General features: G+C 35.2%; 1 protein-coding gene across 1 annotated transcript in view; it reads right to left on the bottom strand.

Annotated features, from left to right (window-relative positions):
• ADAMTS6 (ADAM metallopeptidase with thrombospondin type 1 motif 6) overlaps positions 1 to 17,910 on the bottom strand; it is a 125,608-nt gene that overhangs the window by 61,264 nt on the left and 46,434 nt on the right. Inside the window, exons 9-10 of the mRNA XM_040089814.2 lie at positions 4,458 to 4,501; positions 962 to 1,067 (exon numbers count right to left, since the gene is read on the bottom strand). Of these exons, the coding sequence (XP_039945748.1) occupies positions 962 to 1,067; positions 4,458 to 4,501 (150 nt within the window). The remainder of the gene's footprint in view (positions 1 to 961; positions 1,068 to 4,457; positions 4,502 to 17,910) is intronic.

Below are 17,910 nucleotides of genomic sequence, written 5' to 3'. Positions count from 1 at the left end.
TTCATCTACACTAGATCTGTAGGTGCTTTTTCATAGCCCCTACACATCAATATAAATGAGAGCATCGTTGCCCAGTGATTATCTAATAGTGGGCTAAAAAGACTATTTACTTCCAACGTCCAACTTCCAACTCCTTTTTTTTGATCAGCAGATTGCTATCATTCATTTCAGTCCACACTGGAACTTTTAACAGTTCCATTAGCTAATGAGTTAAAAGCATGTCATCCATAACCCTGTACTGGTTAACCCATGTACATAAAAAAGGAAACCGCTTGATAAAAGAAGGTGCCCAGTCTTTTTAAAGCCTGTATCTTACACAATGTACTGTCTGTACTTACACAAGTGCTTTCTTTTGATGGAAGGCCTGAAATATTTCCAGACCAAACACTACTCAGATTTTATCAGTGCCATAACAACATACTCTTTAAAACTATATGCTGATACTTTAAATGTAACAAGTGATTCTGACTGCTCTGTGCCTGTTTTTTATATAGATCACGCTTGAGTGAAAGAGGACTTAAAGCATATGAATATTGACAACAGAATCAATGTTTCAATGATAATATTTTGAATTATATTAAAGACAAAATTTAAAGAGAGGAAAAAAAAATTACCTTTTAACCATTTCTCTTTCATAAAGAAAGATAGAAAAAGTTAATGGAGGAGAAAATATTTTCAAAGCCAAATATTTAAGAATATGAAACAGAGTAGGAAAGTTGTGAGTCAAGTCTCAGAAGGACAGATTTAACTGGAATCTGAAATCAAACGGTATACAATGAGTCTTCAGTTCTAAATTTAAAGCCCCTGGTAATACATAGTAAATAAAATGTAACACCACTTATGAATACCATAAACATGTAACATCAGAATAGAGATGATGCAAGAAAAAAATTATATTGGTTATTAACTAATATTAAAAAGGTGATAAATTAAAATGTATTCTTATTTTAAACTCACTCACTTGTGACCAATCTCATGTGCAATGGTAAAAGCTGAACCTAGGCCAATGTCTTCATTAATGCTGCAGCTCCTTTCAGGCTCACACATTCCAGCCACAGAGGCCAAGCCTGAATAAACAGAAGGAGACACAAAGGGTCATGCCAAGGTGTTTCAGTCTTAAAAGCCCTAGTTATAAATGCCTGGATTCTTTTTAATAACTTCTATGCACAGAAGGAGCAGTTGGCAAAAGGTTAACTTTCTAGTCATTTGCAAAATCACTGGGGGGAATTTCACTTTGCCAGCTAGACATTAATATTTTTTGAACAGCAGTCAGTGCTGGAAAATGTCTAGACTAGGGGTTAGATTTATAAATTTTACTTCTGGTAACTTGGGACCACCTAGTAACTTGAGCCAGGAGAGGGAATTCAAGAAAGCATTTCTATTTTAACATTCTTGTGCCTGAAGAAAGCAAAATGTATCCACATTATTTTTCTAAAGAAATCTGTTTAAGTTTAGTGGGTTCATAAAAGCATACAAGCAACTTTTTTAGCTATGAAAAACCTCACATGGTACGTTAAAAAAATTAAAAAAACAAAACTGAATGCATCAGTGAAGAGAGAGAAGACATGTTAATAACAAGCATGCATTTAACCATGGAAGTCTTTTCCATTTATCACCCATCATCTTCTGGCATTAAAACCTTATTGCATTACAAGGGCTTTTAAAAACTTTCTTCAGTGAAACAATGCCATTGGCATTTACTAACTAAGGTTCTTCTGTATCTAACACATTTTTCAGCAACAGATTATTACAGAACATACTGTAGCCATAATTTAGTGCCATTAGAGAAAGCTTTAAACATCTGATTTATTTAATGTATTTCTCCTCTAGAATTTCTTATCTGAAAGAAGCAGCAACCTTTCTTTAAGGAAGTTACCTGCTCAGTTAACTACATTACTTTAAAAAAAAAAAAAAGAAAAAAAACCCCACAGGAAACAAGCAAAGAAAACCCCACCAAACAACTCCAAAAATAACAACATCAAAAAAATTGAGAAGGCTTAAGTTTGGTTGAGAGATGAGGGGAATGGAACAGGGAGTGGGGAAGAGAGAAAACAAACTATTTATATGAGCAGGGACTTCAAATTATTCTATTTGGACAAACAGTGAGGAAATCATAATATGACAAGTGCTTCCTGCTACGTCCATTAGTAACTAATTTGAAGCCATAGGGGGGGATCAGCACACTGAAGCACTGATGTTGAGGCTCTTGGTGTATCTCTGCACACTGGTTTGGCCATTCTGGACTAGTTGAATCCTGCAGGCTGAACATCACTACACACACGACTCAAAGCCTCCTGAAGGGAAAAAAAATTGCAGGGGTATCATGAGAACACACCCCATGGGTGATCTCAGGTCTCCTGTAGGCACGTAGAGAGCATTTGCGGGGTATGTGTTCCATGTTTTCTCTCAGAAAAATTTCGTTTGGACACAGCGAAACTACTCTGATAGCCAAACTGACATGGGCAAAAGCTAACCATGTGTGTCTGGAGAGTTTGCAGTGTGGAACCTGCAAAAAATGCAATAATTGCCGTTCACTATCTAATTGAAGAAATTCTGAAGACAACATGGCAATACATATATATAACTATCATGCTCCCCTGCAAAGTCCACCATATTTGAATAATAAAGTCATCTCCATCTTCATGTCTCGTAACTGAGGACTTGCTTCAGCAAATCAGAAGACCAGAGTAATATAACTCCATACCATACATGCATAAAGTGACAGAGATCGAGTTAAGAACTCAGTCAGTAACTCAGTCTTTAAAAGGACTTGTCCTTCACTGCAGCAACAGACAGACTGCAAAGACTTCTGAGGTCTACCTTTTCTAAGAGGTTCTATGAAATGTTCCCTGCTTCAGGTGTCTGAAATAGGATACAGATGTTTATGCCACAGAAATATTTTACCTGTGTCTCTTCCTAGAATACCAGTTATTCAGATTTCTTTTGACCATCTGAGACCTCTCTGTGACTTTTTTTCACAGACTCCTTATATATATGATTAACTTTAATTACTGGATGTCAGTGTGATTTAAGCATATCAAACGCCTTGCAAAGGAAGACTACAGGGCCTTGTCCCTTCTCCAAATCAATGCCTCTAATGCAGAAAAACTGTCATGGTTTTGTTGCAAAGACCCCTATAATCGTAAGTTGGAACTGATACCATTTGTGACTCTTTATTTTTTTTAATTAAACTTCTTGTTTAATAAAGTATTTGCCAAATCTATCCTCTGTTACACAGGATTCAAGTGAAGCAGAATTTGCCTTTATGCCAGAATCTGATAGAGTAAGAACTAGTACTCGTAATGATCTGTGCTAAAAGTATCACATAAAAATATTAAATAGTTCATGCATGAATGCATTCTCTTTCAACCTTTCTTTCTTTAATGGTTGCAAAGCCACTTCTATGACATAATCTCTTCAGTTTCATAACCTCCAATGTCAAATAAAATCAATTACATTTAGAAAGTCATCAGCATGGTTTGCCTTTTACTAAAGCATGCTGTGGGTTTTGTTTATATTTATAGCAGGCAAAATTGTGGTACCATATAAACTATACACCTCTGCCAGAAGCATTGTACTGACTTGCCAGAGACTTACAGAAAAAATTAACATGGGTTAAGTCTATCAAGCATACAGTAACATAGGGAAAGACACAGCAAATACAATAATGAACTCTGACTGTGAAAAGCATTAATAATATGAACTAGCTGAATTGGAATTTTGTCTTTAATCACCTACAAGAAAATCAGCTTATGAAAGGGTGCAAACTGAAAAAAAAAAATCTAAACAAGTGTTGTGTTAGTCTTTGAATAATGTTCCCTTTATATGTTAAAGCAACCATTGGAGGCAACAACCTCAGACTGGGTTTAGGTATGGAGAGAACAGTAACTCTCCATCCTTAATCTAAGGTTGCCAGGTGCACTTCTCCATTGTCTCAGCACTGTCTTAAGCAGTTTCAATGTTATTGTATTTTCTATCACTGTGCTATTTTTTTCTAAGTCTGTGAAAGGAAAAAAACCAAGCTGTACTCTCTGTGTATGACACAGGAACAGTGTAAATCTCAAAATCCATTTCTTTTGTAAGGTTTATGGGGGTAGTTGTATAGCCTTCCTAAGGATTTTTACTTCTGGGTGTTTTTTTAGTTAGATTATGGACACTGGTAAATGGAAATAAACAGCAAGTTCTCTTCTGTAAGAAGTAAAATTGAGTCATGTGCTAGGCTTTATCAGACCTACAGCTGTCAGAGATGAAATACACAGCACCAGCTCACATAATTCAAACTTCCAGTAATGCATCAAAGAAAAAAATTCACCTATATCATCTTTTACTTTTCATGTTGATAAAACTGCAACATTTTGAAAGTACAAACTTAAAAAGATCTAATCAGTCAAACCAATAGCTAAGTATAAAGCAAGGAAACAGCAAATATAAGCTGAAAATTCTCTTTATAATCTTACCCAGTGTTCCACAAGGCTTGTTTTTATAAGTGCAGATATCATATCTGTTAAGAAAAAAAAGCAGATAAAGTATGTCAGTGAATCACGTTTTTAAGATACTCTGTATATTTATCTCATATCTGTATCACAGTCCAAGTTGTCAGACCACAATCAGTTTAATTATGTGCAGCCAGCTGGTGTCGGCATTTTCTACACTCTGGTGTAAACCACAAGCTGCAGTACACTCACAGCCACTGGCCTCAGGCCAGTGGGACACCTGCCAGTAAGAAAAAAATGGTTAAAGTGGATCTTTGTAATCACCAGCTCCATAAAGCAGTCTACCATTCTGTTATGAAGTTACAGCAGCATGGTTATAGTCCGCTACTGATTCTTAAAACCTAAGTTTTACATATTCAACATAATTGGAAGCCTCCTATGGTCTCACACTTATCAATTAAACAATATTAAGTGTATGTCATACTACTTAGACTTTGATTCTAATTAAATAACTGAACTCTTAACTATTATACCATTTTTAAAAACATCTTATGAACTGTCATTATAGTGCCCTTCTGATTATCCTTCCATAATTATAGTGTATCTTATGTGCTAACAAACTAAAATGAAAAACATTTCTGCAAAAATCTAAAAAATTTCTTTAAAGGAAAATTTTTGTCACTGCAGATACAATCTTTCAAATACAAAAGCTAATGAGTTTTTGTGTAGTTAATATGTAAATATCTGGAGCTAGCAATGAAATTAAAATGTTTTCTGTGGCATAGCTTTTAAAATAGCAGTGGTCACACAGCAGTCAATTCATTAATTACACCTTCATATTTTGATTATGCAATCCTATAATATGGAGAATGATAAAAGATCACTCCCACAATGCTATTGATTTTCAATGATTTATACTGATTTCCTTGATTTCTGAAGCATATGATGCTTAAGAAGAATTTCTACTCTTTAGAAAGGCAATTGAGAAAAAAATACTAAAATATACAACCTTTATGCTTTAATTTTAAACCCAAATAGTTACTAATTTCAGTCCACTAGACATTTTCTGTTAAAAATTCCATAAGAACTGTTATCACATAGGAGTCTGATCACAAGATATATACCTTTCACTGCTAAAAGAGTTATGGTCTGTCTGCAAGCCAAATCCATGGACAAAATAACAAAGCTTGAAATTTGGAACAAATCCAGTAAAGTCTCTGTGCATGAAGACTGCTGTGACCACATGGAATTCCTTTGATTTTTAAAGAGTACTGAGTGTGTAGCAGTTTGCGGATTAAGCTATAATTTTGAACTTAAATGTTCATGTGCACTAATTTCATCAAGGTGGTCCAAATGTACAATCATTTCCCATTTGCTGTCTGGAAGAGGGGAAGGTAACCAAATCAGCATTCTTATAGAAAACATTCTCATTTAAAAGCATTCTTATTTCTCTTGAAATATAATCACTGAAATGTTCCTAAGCTTCAAGATGACAGGGATTCAGAGCAAAAGAAGGATTTTTACTGAACATTTCCTGCCTTTTACACAATTAAGGAACCAAACTTCTTATTTCTGTGTTCAGACAGTGTCTGAACCTAATCCTATTGAAGTTCAAGCAAAATTTGCTCCTCAGAGAAAGCAGACAGCTCAGCCCAATTTAGTGAGAAAATCCTAACTAAATTCTTTAGAAGGCAGTTGAGAACTGAATGGAAAAAAGTCTCTGAAATACACAGGTCTTCTGCTTTTTAATATTCATTCAATGGCAATAAGGAAAAACAATTAGAGACAATCATCCTTAGATAAAATGGATGTTTGAGAATAAAGCCAATTCCACTCAAGTAAAACATTGTCACTGAGGTCAGCAGAGCTGAAAACTTGCCTTATGGCCTGAATCAACTTACTGTCCTGCAGGTATGAATCTGAAGTTACTCCTCACCTAAGGCTCAGTTTCACAAAGAACTGTGACAGGAGAGAATTATATTAATTAAGTCCTCTCTTTCTGTTATATTTTTGGAAAACAAAGACCATGGTATTCTTCAGTTTCTGCTGGGAAGTGAATGTTCTTCATTATGCGTAAGCTAGCATTTTTTTAAAGAAAATATGATGATAATGAAACTTAAATTAGATAATAAAACTAAGGAAAAGATAACTTTATTTTCCAATATACCAATTATTTTTGCAAGAACACACCTAGGTAGTAACATGTTCTAAATATGCCATCACTAAATATTCAAATTTTATAGACAATAATTAATTTCCTGTAAGGATATTAATACACTCTCCTAGGCCCCAGTTTACCAGGAAAAAGTTTCTTTAACTTTTGAAAAAAAATTCAGTGTCCAACTATTTACTTTATCTACATCATCTTCCAGCTCCATTTTTTTCATCTTATTGCTTTCCTATGAATGGTTTCTGCTAGTGATTTGTCTGAAAGCTCACAACATTCTTATGAACCAATTTGCTTGCTTCCATAATTTGCTTCTTTTTATGATTTAAAATCAAACTAACTTGTCTTTTTTTCTGTTTTCACACCACTTCCTCAAACTTCATTTTGAACCTTTAAGGAATCCATTTAGTTCTCAGATGCTGGGTTCCAAATGCAGAAGACTACAGATATAATACTTGACGGTAATTTTAAGCCATGAAATCCATGAAAATACAAATCATCACAACTGCCCATAAGGTTAGATAGGTCTACTTGCTGGGGGGGAGGCAACCCACAAAGAAACAAAACAAAACAAAAAGCCCACACCCAAAAAAGCAGCAAGAAGGTACAGTTTGATCACTGGGATTAGTAAATACTTCAGAAGCCAAAGAGACCAAAAAAGGTAGATTCTCAAGTCAACATCAAAGATTATGACAACAGTCACAATTATGACAACTGCAAAAAATGTTGGTTCAGTTCACTGACATATGGTGTAAGAGGGACGCCACACAAAAGTTGCAAGAAAGAACACTGTTACAGTGTTCTAATCCTAAGTTATTGACCTAATAGGTAGATAACTTAGGATAAGATGGCAGACAGATCATTTTGAGACAGTCAAGAAAAATCTGTGTCCAAGCCAAAAAAGATCACTTAACTCCTAATAAAGTGGGTGCAGTGTCCCTGAAATGTGACTACACTAAGGAAGTGGCATGGAAAAGAGATAGGAGGGAAGATGGTTGATTACATGGCCATGCCTGCCCTGAAGAAATCAGAAGTCATTTCATGAGGCAGATGGGGAAGAGGTCTGAGCATTCCTGTGGGGCTGCGGAAGAGCTGCAGCCGACAGACAGGAAATGCATGATGAATGTACAACTGTCACTGACAACTCTGACTGACACATCAGCCAGAAGGAAAGTGCATAGACAGACCATTATCTGTTCAACAGGATGGTCAAGGACTAGAGCAGCAACACACTCCTGTCATGTCATGGATCAAACAGCAATAGTTAGTGACACTTCAAACACACATGGACACTTTAAAAAGAAAAATCCTAGTCTTTTTTGACAGGATACACAGGCACCATGCTAAAATACACTTACACACTGTATTAAAAAATGAAAGGGCTCACACTAGACACTGAAATTGTACTATCTGCATTATCAAGTTGTTTTAAAACTCTGTTAAAATTTTTTAAGAAACGTTCCTTGCACCGGTTTGTACCATGAGAATAACTGAATTCAAAGAACCGGTCTCAAAGAACTCCCACCAAAAGTTATGGAAATGGCCACAATTATAAACAGGCAAAACATACCAAACTAATCTGTTTTGGAGAAGCCAGCTTAGTAGTGTGTACACAAGATCAGTGCCAGTGGTACTCAGTGCAATGAAAAAGCCACTGATATGTTTACTTAATGTATTAGTGTAGATGTAAACTACAGACTATCTCTTCAAAAAGTCTCTGTTATCTGTAACTCTAACCTGAAGAAAAATCCATTTCCTTTGCAAATCTGATGACTGGCATGATCCTGATTATTTGAGTAGGACACTTAAGTCAAACAGATAAGAAAGACAAATTCTCTGTGAATATTGTAAGCACTGCTCAAACTGGTCAGGTAAATAATCTGCAGCTATATCTAATCCCAGGCACCTTAGGGGAATACAGCCATTTGTCTCCTGGTACGCTGCAGAGAAAGGAGAAAAGATTCTTCCTGAGCCCTGCAAACTGTCAGTTTTCAGGCCTAATGCATGCAGTTGTCCAACTATGTAGCTCACACAGAGGTCTATATTCGCAAAGGTATCCCCACATTAAAAATAAAAATAAATAAAAATAAAGAGACATACTAATTCACAGATTTGATTATAAGAAAGCATCACAATGATTCAAATATGCCTCCCTTAGCATAAACATGTAAGTAATTTACTCTAGAAGCTAAAGAAGTTAAAAAATACTCCTTAAAAGCTATTCAATCTCACATTAAGACTTGTTTAGAGCATAATTTGAGAAAAAAAACTGTCTTAGGTTATCCAGTTACCTTTCCCTCCACAGCAGTCATTTGTGAGTGTTTGCAAAGAACACAGGACAGCTCATACTGATACCTTCCCTGCTAGAAATCCCCAGCTCTGTGGCTTAGGGCACTTCAGAGACAGAGATTGCATCTTATCATTTAATTGATTTTTTTTTAATTGCCTTCAGCCCATTGTTAATTCCTCTTTACTCTGAAAAAAACCAAATTGTTTCAGTATCTGTCTGGGGGATATGGTTATGCCTTTTATCAACAAAGCTGAGTCCCACTGTTTCAGTAGAGCTCCTTCCCTCCGAAACCACTTTTTAAATTGTCTTTTAAATCAGATTAACATATGGTATTTCTCACATTGTACTATTACACTGTGGCCCTTCTGTCACCACCATATGCACTCATTGGCTTTTTAAACTTTCTGAAGCTTGTGTAACAGCTCAAAAAGTTATTCTAACAGCAGCATTAACAGTAGTAGATACAAAGGCAAAATTAATTATTTCTCCTTACATGTTAATGTGTATTAATAAATTCAAGGATAACAATGTCCTTTCTATCAGTCTCATTATCCAAACTGCTCCATTAACTGAAAAGAGTCTAAAAAACATCGTTATTAGTAGCTGCATGTTACTGGAAATGTCCAGTGTGCTGGAAGGGACTATTTGCATCAAACTAACACTGAGATAGAAATATACCTGTTACAGGATTGGAAACGTACATGAATACTAGTATTAGATACACTTTAAAGAATTTCATTAATCAACAAGAATAATCCACAGTATTGCAGTAAGGGAGCAAAGCATGAAAACTCTTAATTAGAAGGGCAAACTGTTCAAAACCAGTAAGAAACATCAGCTGTTTACTTATACATACATCAAACTACTCCAAAATTACTCTGAAAGTGACCAATGAGCATGAGTAATACTTAAGATAGATATTGACATAAATAACCAGGGTTTTTTAGGTAGATATAGACATAAATAACCAGGACTATTTCTTAATGGAAAAGAGTTTAGGAGAGTAAAATAAAGTCACAGTAAATTGCTGAGGGAACACCACCTACCAAGATAGATGGAATTTGTAAAACAAAAACAAAAACAAAAACAAAACAAACAAACAAACAAACAAACAAAAACAAAAAGGTAAGAAAATTCAGGCTAGGCAAAACCAACAAATAAGTACAATTGGACATGAAGCTCTGTGTAAATTTCAAATAGTTAAACACATACTTCATATATACAATACTAGATTTGTCTGTTAATCTGCCTGAAAAGGTTGTCAGAAAATAAAATAAAGCCTAAGCATTGATCCTCTCCTAATAGTAAACAGAGTTGAATATTACAAATTATGAATATTTCATTTTTAGGGACTATTTCCAGACATGTTATCTCTGAAAGGAAGGTTTTATTTTTCACTTTTAAACCAAATTATACTGTTTGACACTCATTTTTTGATTATTATAGGTTTTAAGAAGAAACTCTTTAAATAAGAACTATCCTTCTCACACACCCTCGGTCAACAAACCTAACAAGTTCATTAGAGTTACATTTTTTTTTTGCTCTTTATTCTTCATGCTATGCAACATGACTTATCTATGCACCCAATCATAGATATCTTATTCTTGAATAAAGGTAAAAGACCAGGCAAAAAGGTATCCATTTTGAAAAACTAAAGTAACCTAGTTCCAGTACCTATGACTATAAACTGAACAGCTGCCAGATCAGACTGAAAGCTCAGCTTTCTCTTAAATGGGTCAAAACCTTCAAGCTGGCAACTCCAACTTCTATTTCTAATGTATGGAAAATAAGGAAAAGAAAAAAGAAAAAAAGAAAAAAAGAAGAAAAAAGAAAAAAAGAAAAAAAATAAAAAAGAAAAAATAAAAAAGAAAAAAGAAAAAATAAAAAAAGAAAAAAATAAAAAAGAAAAAAGAAAAAAGAAAAAAGAAAAAAGGAAAAAGAAAAAAAAAAAAAGAAAAAAGAAAAAAGTGACTAGCTTTTACTTTCATACTCTTTTTTTTTTTTTTTTTTGCATACATATACTTGGCTATATTAAAAACGTGGTTCATTTTGCAAGTGCGGACAGTGTCACTAATGCAGAGAGCTGAATTTCACTAATACTAGAGAACTGCAATGGAATTAATCATTCCTAAGACAATTCGGTCATTTATTAAATTTGCACAGATTATCAACAGTAATACTCTCTACTACAAGTATTTTTGATGTCTTTCTAAAAGCTCTTCTTCAGCACATCCTTTTTGCTTACAGAAAGTGGTACACCACAACAGCATTCTGCCCTAAAATAAAGAGCATGTCTTATTTGGTTCCTTCCTCAAAAACCTCAAACCAAAAAGAGCTATTTAAACCAAGGAAGGAAAAGAATAACATACATGCTACACACCACTCATCAGAAATAGCTTTTTCTATTATTAGTTTTCCATGTCTTTAATGCTGCCATAGAGAACCAAAGTCTGTCTCTATTGGACTTTGTTCTGATACTTAGCTTGGGTGGATGAATTCTGAGTTACAGCCAGAAAAACTGTTGCTGCTGTACGTTCTAGTTCTCCTGATTTATATAAATCTTTGAAATAATTGCACTGCAAATGAAACACTTCCATACTACTTTTTCTTAACTTCAAATGCAGTCAAAAAAGTAAAAAATAAACACAGTTCTGAAAAAAAAATAAATAAAGCTGTCATTTGTATTCATCAATTTTGGCAATGTAACAATAGAATAGCAGTTGCAAGTTTATCACAATCAGAAGTATTATTAGTGCCCTTAGAACACTCAGGATAACTCTTGATCCACATTAAAAAATACTGGGCAAGTGCATCAGAAATGTAGAGCCACATACCTGTGTGACAATGGTGATTTCAATAATATTCAGAGATAACTTAAGAGATTCAGCATTTGCACTATCACCAGAGTGTGGGAAATACTTGATTCATTCTATTCTGAACCTCAGAAGTGTTTGAAACTTTTACTACATTCTTCTTCTACTACTTCATTTAGCCAAAATTTAGATGTAGTTATACAGATGTAGCTACCTAAAACTGGGTTAGAGAATAAACCAGAAATTTCAGGGTATCTACTCTAAGTACACTGCTAATAATTTCTCTATCAGTACATTCAGAATAAGTCCAGCAGCTAATACATAAAGCTTTTTTTCAAAGGACATTTACACTGAACAGCTCGAGCAGCTTGTAGGGCAATGGGTTTTTTTCGAGTGTGCTAGCACAACCAAGTCTGGGGAAAAGGAAAGCTAGCAAAACTAATTACATAGGTGTGGTCGGGGGCACCCTGCCACACAGCAGAAAATAGGAAGCAACTAGTCTAGACCTCTGACAGAAGGGAAACACAGCTAACAGCTATGATTACTAACCAAGTTTTAGCTCTGGTCTACAGAAATAAATTAGATAAGTTAGAGCAATAATATATTGTACATATATTTCTAAGTTTTTCTCCTATTATTTCTTTCTGTGATTTTACTGTGGGCATGTCTTTTTTTTCTAATTTTCTGAATATTGTAAACAATCAGTTTACAATCCCTGAGACAATCACATATCTTTATACACAAAATGTCCACTTTATTTACCCTTACTCACACTGCATATGGTATAAAAGGCTAAGCATTGGCTGTAAAGAATAGCAGTTCATTAGGATGATGGACCACACCTGGTACAGAGGAACCTAAGAATTGCAACATGGGCCAGACCACAGATTCCACTATCCCAATACTCTGCCTTCACAACGAACTAAGAGAAGGCCCAAGAAAGAATAACACCACTGCAAGCATAAAATGTCAATTATACCAGTACTCTCCCAACTATTTTTGGCTCAGAATTTTTGAGACAGATGTGCTTCTGTGTATTTAGTACTTTCAATGGATTTTTCTTCTGTGAACATGCCTAGCCAACCTTTCAACCTATACATATGTCCAGCTTCCATAAAGTGACTTGCCAAGAAGTTTCAACATTAGCTAAGCCTTGCATTAAAAAGGGCTGCCTCCCTTCTCCTGGTTTTAAGTCTTTCTTCTTCTATATTTTCTGGACAGCCTCAAGTTCTTTGTGGTGAAAGATGCTATGAATGGTCTTTTTCCCCATTTATGCCCTCCATACAATCTTGTAACTAGTTAGACCACTGTAGTGTTGTCCCAGATTTGACTTTTCCAAAAGTTGACTTCTCCAAATAAGAGAGTCCTCAATTTAGTCATTTTTCCTTGTAAAAAAGTCATGGTTTTTCAGTCATCCTTGAAAATCAGATTTTTTTCTGATTGAATAGTCAGAAAAAGACACAGATTTTTCAGTCATCTTTGCTTCTCTTCTCCAATTCTCTGAAAACCTTTTGAGATGAGAAGGCCAGAGTGATGCAAACTATTCAAGATCTAGGCACACTATGCCTAGTTTAATCAACAGCATAATAGGGTTCCTTGTTCTTTTCCCAATAATCTTTAATATATTTAATTTGCTGGATTAATAATGTATACTTGACATGTAGTCCAAATGTTCTCAGAAAAATAACAGAATTATCCAATAATAGGAACGGCGGTTGTTTTTTGCTACTTCTGGTTGACATTTGTACAAAATTTCTGAGAAAAAGATTGAAACTCTTACACAGATACAGTCACAACTTACTTTTCCTGAAAATAATGAGAATAGTATTCACTGTGCTTGGGCTCAATTAAAGAATCACAAAGTTATATTTACTAAAGAGCAAAATTTCAGTAGCTTAATGCAGTAATTAGAAACTTCTTCAGTCAATGCAATAAAGTTTATTTGCTGACTTCTTCTAAAGGTGAAAAATAGACAGTCATTCCACCCAAATAATTTTTAACCCTGACTAGAATCAAAATAATTTTTTGTCGTAAGACCATACTTTCAGCAATGTATTTTACAAGTTTAGTGCTTTTTTCTATAAGCTTGTGTTACAATAGATTATAATAATGGATTTCTCCTCTTCAAAATATATCAGCAAACAATTTGATCTGATTGCTTAACGAACAATACAAAGCCTACTGAGTGCTGGACACCTGCGGTCATTTTCCAGATGACATGCAAAATACAGCTAACAAAGTTTGAAGCTAGCATATTCTGTGCTCTGCTTGTGAACTGAAATGAAAAGAAATACACAGTGACAGAATGAAATGGCAGCAGAAGCAGAGACTGTTCTGACAATCAGTTTAAAAGAAATACACAAGTTTACAAGAAGAAAAATATGTCTGAGATTTTGTTAGAGCACATCAGCCTGCCATGTTAAGACCAGAAGGAACTTAATTTGACTTTTGATGATTTTTAAAAGGGGCTAGCAAATGTAATACATGCACTTTACATGGATCTTTGAAGGGCTTCTGTATGAAAAGCAGAACCCACACAATTCAGAAGTGCATGCAAATCTTTGTTTCATCTTTTTTTTCATATAACACAATTCAGGAAGAAATATTAGCTCTACTGAAGACAAAAAAAAGGTTTGTGTAGTATCTATTATAATTTTCTGTCTACTTATTATTTACAAATCATTTTAATAACAACAGCAACTAACTGTTGTGAATGAATGGCTGAATACCTTGAGAACATTAAATGACTTTACAGTAGTGGCTCCTCATAAACCACATTACTCTCTCTTACTGTATACAAGTTAGGATTAGTCAACTGTATCTATCCAGGCTGTCTGCAGGCATACATCCTTACTTCCCCTCACCTTAAAGAATGTAAGAGTGAAGCTGGGGCAATTTATTTTATTACTCCTGACAAGACAAGACCAAAAAAAAAAAAAAAAAAAAAAAAAAAAAAAAAAAAAAAAAATCAGAGAACTAGATAGGAAAGAAAACGGGCTTCAGCAACCATGATCTATCGTGCAAAGGGATGAACATGTCAGGACTCCTTTCTCTGTATATGAATTCTTCAACCTAAGGTATTAAATCCATATTAAAGCTACATGATTCTCACAAGGAATTTCTCAGTGATACCTTAGGTTTAAACCTTCCATACATTATTCAAGCCTTCACTTTGTAAACTAGTCTTTCAAAGCTAACCTGTTTCGAAGAGGAAAAATAAATTAATAAATTCCTCTTCATTACATTTACTAAGCCCACCAAGTATTTAGCCACTTTTGTCTTTTCTGAAAACACTTACAGTCGTTATTTCCAAAACTAGTTTGGTTCCCCCTACAGATGTTATGAAAGAAAAGTTCTGGGTTTTTTTAATTGACAATCTACTCCTTCTTATTAAAATTGAGCTGAACTTCTGTTTCACTTTTTACCACATACTGCATATTACCATGAGACTATTAAAATAATTATTCCCACAAGTTTTATAAAATTCTAAATGCTGAACAGAAATTTTGGCTGGCTCGAAGGAGAACCTTTATCCCCATGAGGGCAGTCAAGTAATAAAGTGGTCAGCCCAAAAAGTTTTTGCAAGATTTGACTGGGTAAAGTCTTGTGAAACCTAGTTTGATCTGATAGCTCATCCTGTTTAGGGGATACCAATTGGATTGAAGACCTGCAGAGGTCCCTTCTAGACTGAATCCAATAGATTCTAAGTAGGTGTTATCTAAAAATATTCACATCATTTGATTAATAATCTTGAAACAATAAACATTACCATCTAATACAACTCTTCAGAATATTCATTGGAAAGTAAATTACATGTAAATTATGTTACTCAAAATAGAATTCTCATTAGAACCACAGTAATTGTATTGTATTAAATTTTTTATCAGTACAAAAAACTGGGGGAAGAGGCTCCCTCTCCATTCTGATCTGATTTGGAACAATTTTACATCTTCCTAACAACTACACATGAAACCTCTCAAACTTCATTCCCCAATTAGCTGACTGTGAAGTTTTAAACACCTGACATTGTTCTGTAAAGCACATTCTCTTCTGTGATGCCAACACAACAATAAGTATAGGAAATCCAGGAAGTTCAAGCTGAAAGAAAAATATGCATGCCTTATTTCTTTTTGCCTCAGTAAATTTTAGAGATTAATGTACCTACATCACTAAAAATAGTGCCAGGTAAATACCATAAGATCTATAAACAAGAAAAATTTACATCCAAGAATAAAATTCTTTCACTTGTGGCTGAAAAACCAGGGAGAATTTCACTGTATTAAGGTCAAAATATTATTATTTTTTAATTATTACTTTCATTTATGTAAAATTATTGAACTAAAGCACTTAACTTCACCTCAAATTTATAGAAAAGGAAGGATCAATTTAGAAGTTTAATAAAGTAAGGATGCCTTAAAAGAGGTTGGATAACTTGTAGGAATTATTATTTGCTTTTCTTTTTAATTTATTAACTGTAATTTCTGTTTTATAAAGTAGTCTGGTTCTCATTTGTTCAGTTTAAGTTATTTTAGTGTTTCTATTATTGTCAAGCAAGGCTTTATTCAATAAATAAAAATCATTTACAAACGTAAATACTTTAATCAATTTCCCACTTTTGCTTGGGAGACCTGGAAAAAACTACATGGTGTTCCTCAGGATTGTGTTGGGGCCAGCCCTCTTTAACAGCTTTATAAACTATGTGTATAGACCTCTGCAAGTCTGCAGGTGACACCAGTCTGGGTGGGAGTGCTGATCTGCTGGAGGGCAGGAAGGCTCTGCACAGGGATCTGCCCAGGCTGGATCACGGGCTGAGGCCGATGGTGTGAGGTTCAACAAGGCCCAGGGCCGGGTCCTGCCCTTGGGTCACAACAGCCCCAGGCAGCTCCACAGGCTGGGACAGAGTGGCTGGAAAGGACCTGGGGGTGCTGGTGCCAGCAGCTGAACGTGAGCCAGGGTGTGCCCAGGGGGCCAAGAAGGGCAATGGCATCCTGGCCTGGATCAGCAATGGTGTGGCCAGCAGGAGCAGGGCAGGGATTGTCCCCCTGTGCTGGGCACTGGTGAGGCCACACCTCGAGGGCTGTGTCCAGTTTTTGGCCTACTCCCAACAAGAAAGACACTGAGGTGATGGAGTGAGGGTAGATAAGGGTGATAAAGCTGGTGAAGGGTCTGGAGCACCAGTCCTGTGAGGAGCAGCTGAGGGAGCTGGGGGTGTTCAGCCCAGGAAAAAGAAGGCTCAGGGGTGACCTTGTCACTCCCTACATCTGCCTAAAGGAGGCTGTAGAAAGGTGAGGGTCAGCCTCTTCTTCCAGGCAACAAGTGACAAGATGAGAGGAAATGGCCTTAAGTTGTGCCAGGAGAGGTTTGGATTACATATTAGGAAACACATTTTCACAGAAGGAGTTGTAAAGCAGTGGAACAGGCTGCTCAGGGAAGTCATGGAATCACTGTCTTCGGATGGATGTGTTCAAAAAACATGTGAGTATGACACTTGAAAATATGATTTGTTGGAGGTGATGCTGGGTTGACAGTTGGACTTGATAATCTTAAATGTCGTTTTGAAGCTTAATGATTCTATTATTCTATGATTCTAACTTGTAAAAGCCTAAAGCAAAAAATCTGAATTAAAATGTTGCTTTTATTAGGTAATTTTTTAAATAAAATTAAGATGCTTTAATATTTTAATCTTTTAAATTCTTGAGCTACTTAAGAGAATGTAGAGGAAAAGAGCTTCCTTCAAGTAATGCAGGGAGAGATGGCAAATACAGCAGTGCACAGACTATAGAGAAGAACCACGTGTTTCAGCGAAGTTACTACCACTAGCATAGCACCGTACTATTTAGAATGCCATTTCTTAGGAAGCGACACATACAGGAACAAAGTATTTTGGACCAAATAATTTGCTTAATTGACTCAAGACATAACCAAAAACAGAATTGCAAAACATCACAATTCTCTTGACCAAGTGCATCTCTTACTATTGTTATTGTTTTATGCTTGTTTTTTTTTAACCACTAAGTAATTAACAATCATAGCCAAAATGCAACTAAATTGGAATAGCTTCAAAACCAGTCTTGGTCAAAGACCCATAAACAGTTCCATGGCCTAACAGATTGCATTTCATACATCTAAAAAATTCCTTGGTTCTGCTAGTATTTGAAGTACAATTTCTTGTTCTTTACTGATTCCAAACACACTGTTCAGAATTGC

The sequence above is a fragment of the Hirundo rustica genome, chromosome Z (assembly GCF_015227805.2).
Source record: "Hirundo rustica isolate bHirRus1 chromosome Z, bHirRus1.pri.v3, whole genome shotgun sequence".
Classification (NCBI taxonomy): Eukaryota; Metazoa; Chordata; class Aves; order Passeriformes; family Hirundinidae; genus Hirundo; species Hirundo rustica.
Note: the sequence above shows the minus strand (reverse complement) of the source record. Positions and strands in the feature narration are given on the sequence as shown.